General features: G+C 37.9%; 1 protein-coding gene and 1 pseudogene across 1 annotated transcript; one reads left to right on the top strand and one right to left on the bottom strand.

Annotated features, from left to right (window-relative positions):
• The first annotated feature begins 465 nt into the window (after window positions 1–465).
• LOC126695637 (uncharacterized) lies at window positions 466–14,327 on the top strand (annotated as a pseudogene).
• A 2,797-nt stretch (window positions 14,328–17,124) lies between these two features.
• On the bottom strand, window positions 17,125–18,006 carry LOC126695724 (uncharacterized). Its single transcript, XM_050392574.1, has one exon. The coding sequence runs from the start codon at window positions 18,004–18,006 to the stop codon at window positions 17,125–17,127; it is 882 nt and encodes a 293-aa protein (XP_050248531.1).
• Window positions 18,007–18,168: the final 162 nt, after the last annotated feature.

Consider the following 18,168-nt stretch of genomic DNA (forward strand, 5'->3'; position numbering starts at 1 on the left):
TTAGTTAGCATCAAGTCATTAACTAGCTTTTAGAAATTAATAATAAGTTGTATGTTAATCCATTGCCCCGTTAATCCATGGTGGGTGTTATAAATACTATAAACAACTTCTATTGCACTCAACTTGTTGTCATATGTTAATCCATGGTTATGTTTTGTGCAGGATCCAGGGTCCCTTAAATGTCGTGCCCGTAGTGAAGAGTTCTCGAATCGAGAGCCAATGGTGGATGATCGAGTGATTGACATCATTAAGGCACTTGGTTTGGAGGGACTTCTCAGGACTCCGGGTAGAGAGATTGATCATGGCCTGATAACGGCCTTAGTGGAGCGATGGCGGCCCGAGACTCACACATTCCACATGCCGCATGGTGAGGTCACCATCACATTGCAGGATGTGGAGGTTCTTCTTGGACTTCCTGTTGATGGTGATGCTGTAACAGGGAGCACACAAAAAGAATGGGAGAATATGTGCGATGAGTACCTTGGCTTTCGACCTACCAATGAAGACCATCTGGAACGTACTGGCCAGAGGATTCTCATCAAACGGCTTTTGGAGCAAGTTGCCGATTCACTGTCGCCTAATGCTGAAGACGATGTAGTGCATAGGTATGCACGATGCTACATCCTAGCGCTATTGGGGGACACAATCTTCATGGACAAATCCGGTGATAGGGTGCATCTAATGTGGGTGCAGCAGTTGGAAGACCTTCGCAACCCACGAAGGTATAGTTGGGGAAGTGCTTGCCTTGCATGGCTGTACCAACAGTTATGCAGGGCAAGCGATAAGAAAGCCAGTCAGATTGGTGGGTGTTTATTGTTGGTCCAGTATTGGGCGTGGGCCAGATTCCCCTATTTGTGCCCGGCAGTTGAGCGTGGCCCACCAGTGGGTGCTTATGGTCCTCCAGTGCGTGGTCCACTGTCCCTTAAGTAAGTCTGTACCTTAGTAACTTCATTTACAATATGTGATCATTACCTAAGCTTACAATCATGTAACTTAAAATATAAATTTTTATTTTTATTTAAAAGGGTTGTACGAATCATTTATGTCAACATTTAAAAATGTTAAACAGAGTTTCAATATATATGATTACGTTAATATACTCTAATTTTGTCATTGTCATATGCCTTGTATGTGCTTTGTTTTGATAAGGACTTTTTTTATTCTAGTGATATTATTAATTGAGTAAATTTCTATAAGATTCTATTAGTAGTTATATCTGATTACATTATAGTTTTAATCATAATATTATCTTACTTGGGAAGTTGTAGATATTGATCCCCTGTTCTTGATTGTAGGTGGGTGTGGGTCCCAAACAAGAAAAATAGGCCCGCCCAGGTCTTTAGGGACAGGTATCGGGAGCAAATAGCTTTAATGTTGCCAAACCAGGTATGAAAATGCTTTGTTCAACATGTTCAAGAAGAAGATATATATTTGCTGAACTTTGAAATAGAAAGATAGTTGCCTAATGTGTTGCATATTTGTTTTTGGGCTGTTGTAGGTGGTGTGGCAGCCGTATGAAGATGAATACGAGAACCTTCCGCCGTGGTGCGTTGCAGGGAGGGCAGTGTGGACGGCAATGGTGCCGCTTGTATGTTTCCATCTAGTAGAGAAACATACACCGGATCGTGTCGTTCGGCAATTTGGGATGATCCAAGAAATTCCCCGCCATGTTAACACGGACCCGGTGCTTCATGCCATTGATTTGAGGGGGAAGATCGGTGTTGATTGGATGCGGAGACATGCTATGCATCTCACGGAGTGGGGTCATCGCCTTCAACGGCGTTGTCAAGCAGTGCTTGGTGATATGCCTCTACAGCACCAGTACTTCGATTGGTTCACAAGGATAACTCGAAGGTTTATCGATATCCCCGGTGCTAGATTCATTCTAATGGTAACTTCTCCACGTGTTCTACATCTTACCGTACTTGTTACTTAGTTTACCACTGTTTAGAAAACTCTTCTTATGTGGTCCAATGTTTGCTTAGCATCAAACCTCCCTTTTAAATTGTTGTCTGCTTAAGATTGCTTATAGGCAATCTTGTTGATTTACCTTATTGAGAACTTTGTTCATATACAAATCTAATTTGGGATGCTCTAAGCTCATATCTCGTATTTCAACCTTTAGAGTTATGGTATACATTCTTCTTTCCATTTTTATTATTTTTAATTTTTTTCCTCATTTGAATTTTTAATTTGCATTTTTGAGAACACGATATCCGCTAACTACATCTTTAATACAAAAGCTAATTTCAATTTAGTCCAATGTAACACTTGGTGTCCCTATAATTTCCAATTATTAGTTGCCGTATCAATTTGGAACCAACCTTTATTATACTATTGATTGGCTTTCTTCATTTTGATATTGCATTATTAATATACTTGGTTTTTCCATGTGCAGATTGAAGGATATGTCCGTATGATGCACCGTCACCCAGTGGGCACGGAGGACCACAATGACATTATTAATGTGCTGGAGGCAGTGCATGAGATTGGCCGTGTACGACCTCGGGAACCTGAGGCCCCGAACGAGGAGGCAGCTACTCCTGCGGCAGTGCCTACTCAGAGGCCAAGCACTACTGAGACCCCAAGCACGAGCACAGCTCCTGCCGGACGTTGCTCTCGTCCGCCTGTTGCTACCCCTCAAGTTGTCCCTACCCTCGATCCCTCTCCATCCACCGCACATCCATCCCTTAGCCCCACCATCCCTTCACCCACCCCACATCCATCCGTTAGCCCCACCATCCCTTCACCCACCTCACATCCATCCCCTACCCCCACCATCCCTTTAGCCACTCCACATGAGTCCCCTAGTCCCACCATCCCTCCACCCACCCCACATGAGTCGCCTAGTCCCACCATTCCTCCACCCACCCCACATGCCTATCCTGGGTCTGACATTCATCCACCCACCCCACGGTCATTTCCTGAGCTATCACCTATTCCATCATTTGACTTGGGTCTTGATCAAACCCCTTCTGACTTGCAACAGGACCCACCTTCCCACAGTACGTCCACTGGCCCTTCTTCAGCCATCGACCCACCCCATGTTCAGCCTGAGCAACCTGTTAGGTTAGCTACAGTGGCAGAAGGTCGGCCAAAACGCATATCTAAGGCACCTCCTTGTGGGACAGGGGGGCACAAACATGGACACAACGCTGGGCCCGAGGCATCTGACGAAGGACATGCAAGACCTCCTCCTTATTATACGAGAAAGCGTAAGGTTCAAAAAAGGTAACTCAAATGATACCTTATTCCTTTAACTGGACATTTCAAGCTGGTGTTGAAAAGTTCATGAAATTATTTTTGTGGCCAAAATGGTTTTAATGTATATTATTGGAACTAGGTGAAAGGTACAGTTGGGACATTAGCTGGAGGTAGATATTCATGTGTTTGTGAATGATACAATTCTTGTTGCTGTTATCTTCGAGGTACATATTCATGTGTTTGTGGTTATCTATGGTTCTCTTGTTATTAATGAAAAGAAGTTTAATTCCCTCTTCCATGTGCATGCATTAACAAGAACTAACTATCTTGCTTCATGTTCTGTTTCAGCAGCAGCTACAAACTTGTTGCATCAATGATTCTTTGTTGACAATATTCTTCTTGTTTCCTCAGCTCTTCTATTTATTTATAGTTTCTCCATTTCGTAAGGCAAGTGACTATGTTTTGAGGTTTTTTGGTTATTGGCAGTGTATAGAGATTTTCAACTTGTGATGCTAATGGTTAGTGAACTTTGTGCAGGTATTGAAGAAGTTGCTCAAGGATGATGCCATATCCAAAGCAAGGATTAATACTGAGGTTGGTTACTTCATACAATTAAATTTGTAAATGGTTCGTGGGTGCGTTGTTTTCCATGGCATGACTTATTTCTAATAGGTTTCTAATCTTTTTTTACTGAAAAGTATTTTCGTCAAAATGGGCTTAAAGCTTCAGGTCGTGGGTTCACGTCATAACCCACGACCTGAGGCTTAAATCAATAATTCGGTTCTCAAAGTTACTCACAAGTTCATCTTTTGGAGGTTCATATGGAGGCATGTTTTCAAGTTCTGCTTCAGCAGCAGCAAGATAAAGTTAGCTTTAATTATTCTATGTTTCCAAGATTCTTCTTGCTTCCTCAGGTCTTCCATTTCTTTATATTTTTTCCTAAGGGGTATTAGAAAGAAATATAAAGAAGTGGAACACGTGAGGTTGCAAGAAGAATCTCGGTAACAAAGAATCATTAAAGCTAACTTTATCTTGCTACTGCTGAAGCAGAACTTGAAAACGTGCCTCCATATGAACCTCCGAAAGATGAACTGGTGAGTAACTTTGAGAACCCAATTATTGATGCAATTGATCCGAGTAAGCTGTCAAAACGGCATGGTGCAACTTCTGTGGCTCAGGTAATTAATCTTTATTGCTTGAATTTGTACTTCATGCAGAAGTTGGGCTTTATGCTATGCTTTTTGGTCATTAGCCTTTTCTTGTTAGCCTATCATTAAATTGTAGAAATTCTGGAAGTATGCATAGGATTGCATGATTTATTTATGATTGACAAAGAATATTTAAACTATATCATTCCACCTTTTTGTTATCTTTCCTTGTATGCTTCATGATTAAATAACCATTATGTTTTGCAAAAAAATACATCAAATTTGCAGTTAGGGTGTATAGTTGTCTATTCAACCCATTTTCTTGCTAATCATCTTTTCTGGAGTGTTAGGTCGTACCATGCAAAAATAATTGTTGCAGATAATTTTATAATCTATATCATTAACCTGCAGACTTAATTTACTATAGTGGGCTTCTTATGATTGGTTATTTAATTGTCATATCCTTGCACATCATTATCATTATTTATTCTTGAGTTGGTATTATAATTCTGTATCCCTATATATGCATTCTGATATCTTTGTATGCTTCTGGACAGAAAAACCATTTGTCTGGCTTGCACAAACCTTATTTGAAGCTATCTTTTGACACGGTTCAACAATTAATGAATGTGAAGAGTGACCTATTGCATGTCGTTCAAAGAAACCAGGAAAAATTTGATGCTGCAGAAGCATATGAGTCCATTATAGCAGGGAAAAGGTAAGGCTCTATTCTTCATTCAGGTTCCATTTGCGTTGAACCAGCCATTATTGCCCTTTCAGTGAAAAGGTTATTGTTTTCTTTCTGCAGTTCTACTCCCTAGCACTGACCTTTTACCTCTTCTTACATGTGGTATCTCTTTACTTATCCCAAAATATTTGGTACTTGATCTGCAGAGAACAAAGGCCTCAAGATTTTGTAGACTGTATTGTTGATCTCCGCGAGTATGATGTTCCTTATCATGTTCGATTTGCCATTGATAATGGTGATTTCTTGTTTCTTTCTATTTCTTTTGAGATTTCATTTTTATTTTTCTATCTCCTTTAGAGACACTAAGAAATTCATGACTCAGATGTACGATGTGGGCAATGGTATGACGTTAGTGTATCCAGTACTGGTCTTATGCTGGAAAAGAGGACAGATCTTTTGCAACGTGCTGAAGTGCATGTTTGTGCATTTGATATTGAGACTACAAAGCTTCCTTTGAAATTTCCTGATGCTGAATACGATTTAATAATGATGATTTCGTACATGGTTGATGGACAAGGGTACCTGATTATTAATAGAGAGGTACACATGATTGGCTTAAGCTTAGTGCTCTTTCAGTGAATTCTTTATCTGTCTTGCAATAAGATTTTGTGATTCCTCTGGTCTGTCTTATGTTCAGGTATAATAGTTGCTTAATTTTATAACTAGTTATTTGCATTTGAAGCTTTTTTTGGGGGGGGGGGGGGGGGGGGGTGGTTGTTGTATGCTTCTCCCCGTTCCCAGTATAACTGTGATTTATCAGCCTAAGATGTATAAAATGAGAATTATCTGCTTTTTAATTAAGAAGTTTGGGACATATTGGTAGAGTTAATGGCTCTCACAGATGCATGTTAAAGAACCTGGGGGTGAGGAGCAGGGTTGGGGTGGGGGGGGGGGGGGGGGGGGATGGGGGATGTATTTGTAAAAGATGACTGCATAGGAGTTCAACTCTTACAAACTTATTGTTTCATTTTACTACTGATTTTTGGCCAGGAGATGTTATATGAAGTCCTTTCTGTCAGGCTCTAGTATGGATGTTTCTAGTGAATGACAGCCAGAGCTTTCCTTTTTATTTTATTTTTATTTTTATAAGTAATATATCCTAACTATTTTGGCAATACTAATTCAGTTCATTGACAAGCATTGAAGATTATCTCCTTATAATATCTATGATTTACTCTTGGTTACAACAGATGTTATATTCTCGAGTTCCAATATTATGTTACCTTTGTAATTAATTAACCAAATCAATGATTTTTAAGATTGTGGCCAGTATATGTTCATAAAAGTTTGATTTCCTCCAGTGATTGCTGATGAAAATGAATTATTATTCATTTCTTTTGCATCTATGTAAGCCCCATTATTGCCATTGCTTGTTATTCATTGATCCCCTAGCCATGATTTTGTTCTGTGTTGATAGACTCAATCCTTCATTCGCAATTGCTAATAAATATCTGCAACATTTTTGTGTTTATTTTCAGTGTGTTGGAGATGATATATAGGACTTAGAGTATACTCCAAAACCGGAATTTGAAGGGTATTTTAAAGTGACATATGTGAGAAATGAGGTAATGATACACAAATCTTTATATGTATCTTCACCATTTACGTTACCAACCTCCAAAACTGACCACCTTTCTTCTCTCTCTACAAAGCATTACTTTCTTCACTCTTTCCTCCCCAAGAAACCTAAAATGTACTGCAATTGGCAATGGCCTATTCACGCAAACCAGCCCAGAAGTTCGTAGAATTGTCCCAGACAACAAACAGGGCCTCCCTACAGTCAAAATTGTCTATGTAGTCTTAGAAGCACAATACCAATCATCACTCACAGCCGCAGTTCAGGCTCTCAACCAAAACCAGAGGAACGCTTCCTTTCAAGTTGTTGGTTACTTGGTTGAAGAGCTTCGTGATGAATCAACATATAAAGCCTTCTGTAAAGACCTTGAGGATGCCAATATCTTTATTGGGTCTTTCATTTTTTAAAAGGAGCTTGCTTTGAAGGTTAAGGATGCTGTGGAAAAAGAAAGGGAAAGACTTGATGCAGTGTTGGTGTTTCCTTCAATGCCTGAGGTAATGAGACTCAACAAGCTGGGGTCTTTCAGTATGTCACAGCTGGGACAGTCAAAGAGCCCCTTTTTCCAGCTCTTTAAGAGAAAGAAGCAGTCTGCTGGGTTTGCAGAGAGTATGTTAACTTACTTTGAAAGGACTTTGCCTAAGGTTTTGAAATATTTGCCTAGTGATAAGGCTCAGGATGCTAGGGTTTATATACTTAGTTTGCAGTTTTGGCTAGGAGCCTCACCTGATAACCTGCAAAATTTCTTGAAAATGATTTCTGGGTCTTATGTGCCTGCCCTGAAGGGGATGAAGATTGAGTATTCGGACCCGGTTTTATATTTGGATAGTGGGGTTTGGCATCCTTTGGCTCCTTGTATGTATGAGGATGTGAAGGAGTATTTGAATTGGTATGATACTAGAAAGGATGCTAATGAGAAGCTTAAGGGTCCAAATGCACCAATTGTTGGTCTGATTTTGCAGAGGAGTCACATTGTTACTGGGGATGAGTGTCTTATGTTCGTATTGTTTTTGCAGGATATGGTAGTGCTTTATGATTCATTACAACTTGCCCATAAGTGTATACTGAATTCCTTCTATGGTTACGTCATGCGCAACTGAGTTTGGTGATTTCCATTTGGTTTGAAAACTAATTGTATGGAGCCTGTTGTTACAGTGGCTTCTGTGTTTATGTTATCTCTCAAACATTTATTTCTTCCAGGGGTGCAAGATGGTACTCAATGGAAATGGCTGGAGTAGTTACGTATACAGGAGCAAAAATAATTCAGAATGCTCGCGTATTGGTTGAAAAAATTGGAAAACCACTTGAATTAGATACAGATGGTATCTGGTGTGTGCTCCCTGGATCTTTTCCGAGGAACTTTACTTTCAAAACCAAGTACGATTCTGCTCTTCATGCTTTACATAGTTATTGGTGTTTGTTTTTTTTATGTCAACTGTCAAAATCCTCATCAATTATCTGACATTTATTTTAATTATACCACTTGCATGTAGCCAAATTTAAATGCATCATCCAAGGTTTTCTTAAGTGAGCGTGCTGTTCCTGTTGCAATATTTGAAACTGATGCTGGTAAAGTTCTGCCATGGTTTTCTTAAATTTCATTTGCTTCTTGTTTATGTACTAAAGAAAGCATGTACACATTTGAATTCACAGAAATAATGAAGCATTATGTGCGGAGATGGTGCAAGATTTCATCAGATGTGGGCATTCGATCCATTATTGACTGGTCTTATTACAAGCAAAGGCTTAGTTCAGCAATTCAGAAAGTTATTACCATTCCTGCAGCAATGCAAAAGGTTTTGTTGCTTGTTCATTGTTATTTTTTTCCTTTGTATATCTCCCTTTTTCTTTTGTGTGATCTGAAGTAAGATGAGTTGAAATTTTCAGGTTGCGAATCCCGTCCCTAGGGTAGTACATCCTGATTGGCTGCATAAGAAGGTTCGTGAGAAGGAGGACAAGTTTCGACAACGCAAATTAGTTGATATCTTCAGCTCGTTGAACAGGGATGAATTTTTGAAAAAGAATAGTGATGCTGCTGGCGCCAATGGTGTGATGAATGAAGAAATTGTTAAAGACTTGGAGGACTTTGGAAACAAAAGCAGAAAATCTGTAACTGGACCTAGACCAATTGTTCGTTGCTATGAAGTTAATAGTAGACAAAACTCTGTCAAGACAAATGACCAAGTAGGCTGCCTGCAACAACAAACTGATCATAGGCTACCTGCCCTTTCTTCTGAAAATATTGACAAAAATGTAGATTATCGAGGATGGCTTGAACTGAAGAAAAGAAAGTGGAAAGATACTCTAGAGAGAAGGAAGAGGCAAAGGTATGCTCTTTGTTTCCTATGTACAAAGGCCCATCTGATGGATTTAGCATTGTTCATACAGATTGGATATTGTACAAATGTAATTCACAATTTGCCTAGTACATCTTTTGTTTTGAGTTTTCTTCCATACAATAGATCTGATAATAACATTGAAAGAACCAGTTTACATTTTATTATTTATAAAATGATATTGTTTTTCCATTTGGAGTTTGGCATAGAATTGTGTAACTAAAAAGACTAGGCTGACCAAAAATAGGGCCTGTTTTTATTTCCCATGGACAATGAATTGTTTTGTTGTTTATGTGATATGATTTTGTGAAAAAATATAGTCATCAATGAAGCAATTCAAAAGTGGCAACCATAAACATAAAAAGCTAAATAAGGGAGTTTCTTAATTCTTAAAAATTGATCCACCCCAACAACTATGGTGGATGACTCCGCATCATTTAGGTCGTATGAGAATATAACTGTCCACTTTCCATGGGACTACAAACAGGTCCTTAGTAAATTTTATTTGATTGGCCAAATATGTGGTTCTACCCACCAACTATATGTAGAACTTCAAATGAACTGTGATATGTATGCAAGTCTCTTAACGTGAGCTTAGATATTTTGTCCTGATGATGTTGCTAATCTACTACTTGGTAAAATGGCACTGACTTTAACAGATTGAGCAATTCAAGGACCCCACGCCGTGGTAAAGGTCTTCTTGAAGTGCTGGGTGATGTGAGAAATCATAAAGATACTCAGGGCAGATCTGGTGTCAGTTCATATTTTAAGAGGCATGAAGCATCTCTAACACGCTGCCACTGGCAGGTATTGGTTTTAATTCGTTTTAAACACTTAGATGGAATGGTTTGAATTGAAGGTTGATCTCTTCTTTCTATGGTTCAGATTATACAGCCAGTTCCGAGTTCAGATGGCCAATTTTTTGCTTGGGTTGTTTTAGAAGGAATCATGCTTAAGATTCCCATGACTGTTCGTAGGGTATTTTACCTCAACTCAAAAGCACCTGTAACAGAAGAATTTCTGGGAAGGCGCGTAAGCAAGATTCTTCCTCATGGAAGGCGTAGCTTTAACTTGTATGAGGTATGTTTACTGTTCGCTCTTTTAAAGTTACAATAATGGTGCTTCTACCAGATTTTTTCATATGAAAGGTATTTGAGGTTTAATTTCCTTCTTCTTTGATGAATTATTAATAGGTTATAATTGATGAAGATCAATTTAGAAAATATAGCAAAAAACTTGCAGCCCTCCTTGCAGACCCTGAAGTTGAGGTCAGTATGCTAACCTATAATCATTTAAGAAATTGAAAAAGGCATATATGGTTCTTGTTGCATACCTTGTGCATGATTTCTTATATAGTTATATTACTGGTCTTCATTTCCGTTTAATGTCACAAGTTTCTTACCCTTTATTTTAAATGGTAATTACGCTTGTGTTGTCATGTTGGCTACCAATAAAAAAGAGATTGGTTAGGAAATCTCCTATATGGTTTGAAGTTTGATGTTTTCTGCTTGTGCATTAACAGAAATGTGGGGTATTTTATTTGTAGATTGCAAACTATCAAAACTAGATTAATTTAATGTATGAGGTGTTGCATCAGCAACTTTATATTTTTTTAGCGCTTTATATTGTCTTTTTTCAGCTGGCAAAGAGACAATGGGTACAACTTATGCCAAACATAAAATTTTAGACTCTATGAGTACAACTTACGATTTCATGATCAGTTGTGTAAGTTGCATGAAATAAGTATAGCAGGTTACATCTACTTTTGTTTAAGATGACTTTAAAATTGCTTTAAGGCATTATAGGCATTCTTTTTGGGTCTTTCTATTTTTGGAAACTGTAGATATCATAGGGATAATGTATATGCAAGATCTCCCAATAATGCTCAAATAGTGTGGAAGTTTTTATTGCATGCTATGTAAAAATTATATTACTTATTAATCCTGTCCCTCTACAATGCTAATTTTTAAGGGCTTTTATGAATTTCCTTCTTAGCTTTGAAATGTGAGTATAGGCAATAGAAATTTCTTGTGAACTTATTGGTTCCAAGCATCTTAAGTTACTCTAAACTATGGGATTTCTTTCCCGTATTCTTTGCTGTAACACATTTGGAAAGGGTTTAACTCTTAGATGAATGATCCTAGTAATGCATTTGCAAATGTAAGTGCACATGTTTGTCTCTTGATTTTGTTTGCCTATTTTTCATCCTTGTGTGTTAGAATTATGGTTAAGTGATTGAATTCACCATCTCCTAACAATTTAAGCTTATGGGGACAATTGGTAATTTAACATGGTATTAGAGCAGGAGATCTTGAGTTTGATCATTGTCTGTATTCTTCTCCCATTTAAAATGTTTAAAATCCCATGTGTTGGGTCTCACACGTGAGGGGGAGTGTTAAAAAATATGGTTAAGTGATTGAATTCACGATTTCCTAAGTGATTCTGAGACATAATAGTTCCCCCCTCTATGGTTATTTGTCTATTTATATGTATTTTAACGTCCACTCTAAGGGTTGGAATATTGAAATTCAGAACTTGGTTTGTTTAATAGGGCTAAAATGACTCATATGCTACCAGTTTTATTTGAGATATCTACTTAAGTGGTTTGACTGGAATGCAATCCTTTGATCAAGGGATATATGAAACAAAGGTGCCATTGGAGTTTAATGCCATCCTCCAGATTGGTTGTGTCTGTAAAGTGGACAAAACAGCTAAGAAAAGAAATATCCAGGATGCCTGGAGTCTGAGTGAACTACAAATGAAGACAACAACCGAATGCTCTTATCTGGAGCAATCCATATATTGTCTTTTACTTGTATCACAGCACCTCTGAAGGACGAGCTATATATATTGGGTATTTTCCTGCATCAAGAACAATATCTGTTGTGGTGGTTAATCCTTATCAAAATAAAGATTTGTCACCGTCTTTTCTTGAAAAACAATTCCGTGAAGCTTGCCAAGCTCTATCTGTTGAACCACCTCCTCCTAGAAATGGTGTAATTTTCAAGGTGGACTATATTGGATATATCAAGGATGCTGAAAAGATTCTGCGAAGAGAAATAAATGAGTACAGACATGAACATCACGGACCTACAATTGCTGTTATTGAATGCCCAAATGCTCAATCAATGAAGTCAGGTATACGAGCTCTAGATGATTTCCCATGTGTGACCATTCCTTCCAATGCTCGCGATAGTCACTATCAGGTTCTTGGGTGGCAGCAAGTGGCTGCGAAAATTGGAATGCAACGTTGTGCTGCATCGTCCCAGTGGTTGAATGACAGAATCTCTCTGTCAAGATATGCCCATGTACCAGTGGGGAATTTTGAACTTGATTGGCTTGTATTTACAGCAGATCTCATCTTTTCAAGAGCACTACGTGATCAACAACAGGTACTTTGGATATCTGATGATGGTGTTCCAGATCTAGGTGGCATTAATGAGGAAGATACCTGTTTTGCTGATGAGGTCCATCAACCTGTTCTTACATACCCTGGTGCATATAGACAAATAACAGTGGAGCTAAAGATTCATCACCTGGCTGTAAATGCTCTTTTGAAAAGCAACCAAGTGAATGAAATGGAAGGAGGTGCTTTGCTAGGATATGACCAGGACATGCATTCTGGAGCACCTGTTCAGAATGAACATGTTGGCTTTGATGAGGATACCGCATGTGCACCTGCATTTCGTGTCCTAAAACAGTTGATCCAAAGGTGCCTTGCAGATGCAGTCACGTTTGGAAATGTATATGCTGATGCAATATTGCAACATCTATATCGATGGCTCTGCAGGTTGCAGCATCTTAACTCTGATTTGTATGCCGTCTTGTTTTTGGATCATATAATTACTAGTTTCATTTTTATGTTGCAGCCCTGAATCAAAACTTCATGACCCAGCTCTTCACCGCATACTTCACAAGGTAAATACTTGTTGGATTGCATAAGATTCCCTTGTAACACAAGAAAGTAGTCTAGGCTGCACATAGAGCTTTAAGGTTACTCTAAATACTTTTTGTTTTACTTTGTATGAGGTTTTGTTACATGGCACATTCCTTGAGATTATCTTTATTTAAGCTTCCACCTCTTCAAAGTTTAGCATTTATGTCAAAGTATTAATTAATGGAAGATGTGTTTATTTCAATGTATTTATTAATAAAGTTCAAAGAATTCGTATGACTCTCTCTCTCTCTCTCTACACACACAGACACACATAAAATTTACACCCTATAATTGTCATTTTAGTCCATCAAACTTAAAGTTTTTCATTTTATTCTGTTTAATACCTTAGTAGCCGAAGGTTATACCATGTGATGCATTCTTAGAGAATAAAACAAATTTAAACAAAATCCAACAAAAAAAATTTAACACACAATCAAGAATATAATAAGAATAATTATGTTCTTAAGTTGGAAAAGTAATTAAATATTTGCCAATTTATGCAAGCAATATTACAATAGGTTCATATTCTAAATTATATTAATCTTAAAATTTTACAATACTTAATGAGTATTATAAATTTCCCTTTTTCTAATGGCACGTAAATAATTGAAGCTTATTTCTCAAATATTATATTACTTAATGAGTATTTGTCAAAAATGTTTAAAATCCCATGGTTGTATTTTCTTTTCTTTGACTTTTCTTGTGAAATGGATGCTGGTGTCTTTATGAAAGTTTATTCTTAATAGCACACTAAATAAGTATGGAATGCTTCAATTAAAAATACAGGTGCTATGGGCCAGGTAGTTGCCCATCAAAGAGGGTCGCATGGGCTAGAGAATTGATAGACGAAGAAGCAGAACAGTTCCTCATGCATTGTTTCATTGACCCAGATTCACAAAGACCTTGGCTTGCCCAGAGAATGGCCTTGAGGATACCATATTCTGCGTAAAGTTAATGGACGGAGACCTGCTTATGCTTCCCAGCAACTAATATAAGATCTGCATAATACGTTTTATTTTTAAGTCTTTGATTGGTCAAGTTATGAGAGAATAGCATGGTGCCTTTTGATGTATGAACTTCCTCTATAGATTGTTTGGCTTATATTTTGTGAACTTGTCCGATCAGCTTGTGTTAAGATTCTTTCAAATAGTGTTTCAAAAGGGACAGTATCATTTTGAGCAATTCATTTATGAGGTATGTTTTGTAGAAGCAAGATGGTTTGCACTACTGAAAAACCAGTTTTAGTTTCTCGGAACAAGCAGTGAGCATTTTATAGTTGGGCAATAATAGGTCTCATGTTGACCGCCATGAAGATCAAAACTATAAACACATGGGTTATGACTTTATGTTAAGTGCCAACTTTGGCATCAACTTTAGCTCTCGTTTGATCTGGCATATGTATTTCATGCAAGACCTACCAGGGTTATGACTTTATGTTAAGTCCCATTTGGTCCATTTCGGTCTAATTTGGTTCACTTAGGTCCACTTTGGTTAATTCGGTCCAATTCAGTCTATTTGGTCCTTTTGGTCTATTTTGGTCCAATTCGGTCCACTTAGGTCCATTCCGTCCATTTAGGTTCATTCGGTTCACTGCAGTCCAATTCGGTCTATTAGGTTCATTCAGTCTATTTTAGTCCACTTCAATCCTAGTCGGTCCACTTAGGTCCATTCAGTCCAATTCAGTTTTGGGCTCGAAGTTTTATTTTATTTTTCTTCATTTTTAGGTTGAAAAGCATGAAATTTTATTCTATTTCTGTCAAACTCTTTAGTTTTAGGTTAAAAAATACAAACAAAATAGGTATTGGAAATAAAGATATGGGCCCTAGAAAAGCAATAAAAATAATAAAAATTCAAAAAATTACCTGAAAATTAAAATTTCAACAATATAGGTATAATAATTATATTTGGGAAGAAAAAAAAAATGCTACAATTCTAAAATTATATAATAATTTAAACTTATTGTAATATGTAACATGTATTCCATAGAATGGGGGTGTACAATTTTTTAAAAATCTTCTTGGATATGTTTAAATTAGTCAACTAACTATAATATATTTTTAAAAAAATCACTATAATAACATATTCTCCATTTATATAAGAGAATATTATAATATTCTAAGTTCAAATTTATCGTTATCGCTCTTCCTGTGTAGAGTGTGTATCCAACCCACCAACACAACCCAACCTAACCCACCATAAGTCTATTTGGGTGGTGTCATGTGTAGTGCATAGGATGTGACTTCAAGGCTTTAGATGGCACGTAAGGGTCAGTGGAAGCTTGAAATCTTCAATAATGAGTTGATCTATCAATCTGATTGTGGAGAGCTGAATGTTGGGGTCAATTTGGTGAAGAATGGATCAATGATGGATTATAGCTCAATCTCATCGGTGGAATGTGTGAGGACGGTCTCTCTAGGCACGTCAATGTCTTACACCACTAGGGAGACAGTTGGAATGCTAAGGGGCGTAGAGACACGTCAATGTGTTTGGTACTATATTTCAAATAACATGTTTTAATGTGTAAAAAAACATTACTGAAATTTTTTTCTTTCTCTTTTGGCACTTAAACTGTACCAGCCTTGTGATTTTATCGTGAATATGAATGCAAATATTTGAATAATATAGCATGATTCGCTGAGATGAGTGGCGTTTGAATTCTATTTTTATGCTTAGTACCTGTTTTTTAATGGTTACAATATACCGTCTATCAAAGTCTTACATTAAAGCCTGTGTGATAAAGTAAGAAAGTTTCAAATTTGAGCTTTTAGACTTGGTGTGGTTCTCTTTAGTCTAAAATTTCATTAAGGTATGTCCTTGCAATATATGGAGACAAATAACCTAATTCATTTAATTTGACTCTTGTAATTTAATTTCAGCATTGTAGTTAGTTTTATGCACAAAATAGGAAAGTTGAGTTCATTGTTATATCCGTCGTGACTTTTTACATCTATATGTTTCTATTTAAAGCAATAAGTTATAAAAATATCCCTTTTCACTTGCCTGTTGAAATTAGTTCCCAACTTGGGATTAAAAAAAAAAAAAATCCCCCAGTGGAAGTCGACCATCTTATAGTCGATTTCCACTGGGGTTTTTTTTTTTTTTTTTGAGTTGAAATTTTGGCACCTACTCGTGCAGCAGTAAACCATAATTGGTTTCCCTTCCCCTGCAGCAGTAAACTAAATCCAGAACACATAACATGAGCAACGGTAAACAAGCAGATACAAGCATATGATACTGGTAAATGGCTCGTACATCATATGCAAACAACTGGATTCAAACAGTTACTATTCATACCCATTATAGGTTCCCTATTAACGAACAAAAAACATTCAATACTAGCTATCATCGCTTCAAAGGAGGGCCCTGTGGTTGAATTTGCCAAAGTAGTAGCTACTAATGCCAAAGTAATATAATTGCTGGCATTATAGGCAAAAGCTGCACAACGCAACTATAGTAACAAGTACAATAGACAGCAAATAGTTCAATTACAACAACATTCAACAATTACCAAAATAACAACTAATAAATACAACATAGTCTCCATATTTGCCTACCACTTGTCCATACTAAACAATACTGATACAACATACTCTACATAGTCACCAAGCACTTCTCCATACTGATACAACAGACTCTACATAGTCACCTAGCACTTGTCCATACAGAATATAACCACAAGTCCCACGTACAATGTCACTTAGCAAAATCGAGTTTCCGCTTGCCTGCCAAAAATTAAAATACGGTCATTAGTTTCCAAATGCAAAGAACTATAACAAAATGAAATTCTGAATATATTATATAAAAACAGTGAGGGCACTTGCCTAGTTTATAGCAGTACCACTTGTCGATGCCCCACGGGAATTGGGACAACTTCTACGGTTATGCCCCTCTTGATGACACACTCCGCATCATTGCCTCGGTTGAGTCTCCCTCAAGTCCGGATCTTCCCTCCGGCTTCCCCGTTCTCGCCGTACCCCATCCATTTCATTCCTTATTCTTGACTTCACAGGACGACCTATGCCCCGCAACAGCAGTGGGTCAGGCACCCATTGTGGTCCGAAAACGTCCCTCCACTCAGACTCTGACTTTGGTACCACAAAATTATGTGAATATGTGAGAATGGCGTTGTTCAAACTGTAACATGGGTCAATATAGTTGGTCGCATTGAGATGCAGACCTTAAAGAACTTTAATTGCATGTGAACAAGGGATCTTCAAGTTTTGCCACTTTCTGCAACCACATGTTCTAGCAAATATGCGCACTTCATGACTGTGGTTTCCCCCTCCACCTCTATGGTCATTGTACGAGGTAACCACCTGATATACACCCTCTGCATGATTAAAATTCCTCACAGTGTGTCCTGCAATTTTCTGCTCATTTCTGCTATAGATCTCCATTGCATAATCACTCCACAGCTTACCTCGAGAGAGATCAGAAGTAATTTGTTTATGTCGATCGTGGAAATATGCAACAAGTTTGCACCAAGTGAAATGAACCATTGCAGCAATGGGCAAACCGCGGGCACCTTTAAGTACCCCATTAAAGCACTCGGAGATATTGGTTGTCATTGCCCCGTAACGTCTTCCACCATCATGTGACTGGGTCCATTTCTCCACATCCTCACTCACTAGATATGTGTACAGCATATAACGTTCAATCCGCGTATCAGTAGGGTCTACACCCCTCAGTAAATTAATCTCGGCCTCCTTAATGGTTTCCATTATGGACTTAAATTTAGCTTCATTACTCGCATATCCAGCTTTCAAGGCCAATGCCTTTAGAATCGGGTAATCAAAGTGTCTGTTGAAGTTGCTAGCAACATGTCGAAGGCAATATCGGTGATATACCTGTTCTCTTCCGTCCTCACGTCTAGGCCACTCTCGAATGACACATTTAATACCTTTATGTCGGTCAGAAATAATACAAATGTCATCGTTAGGTATGACATGCTCTATGGAAATCCTGAGACACTCTAAAAACCACCCCCAACTAGCCCCTGACTCCTTGTCCATAATAGCGAAGGCGAGAGGCAAAACCTTTTGGTTAGCATCGGTTACCATTGCAATCATCAATACCCCTTTGTATTTACCATACAGATGAGTCCCGTCAATACTAATCAGTGACCTGCAATATTGGAATGCAGCAATGCATGGAGCGAATGCCCAATATACATAGCGTAGTAACGCAGTACCTTCGTCTAGCCTAGGTATGGTGTGATAGTT

This window comes from Quercus robur, chromosome 1 (assembly GCF_932294415.1).
Source record: "Quercus robur chromosome 1, dhQueRobu3.1, whole genome shotgun sequence".
In the NCBI taxonomy this organism is placed as follows: Eukaryota; Viridiplantae; Streptophyta; class Magnoliopsida; order Fagales; family Fagaceae; genus Quercus; species Quercus robur.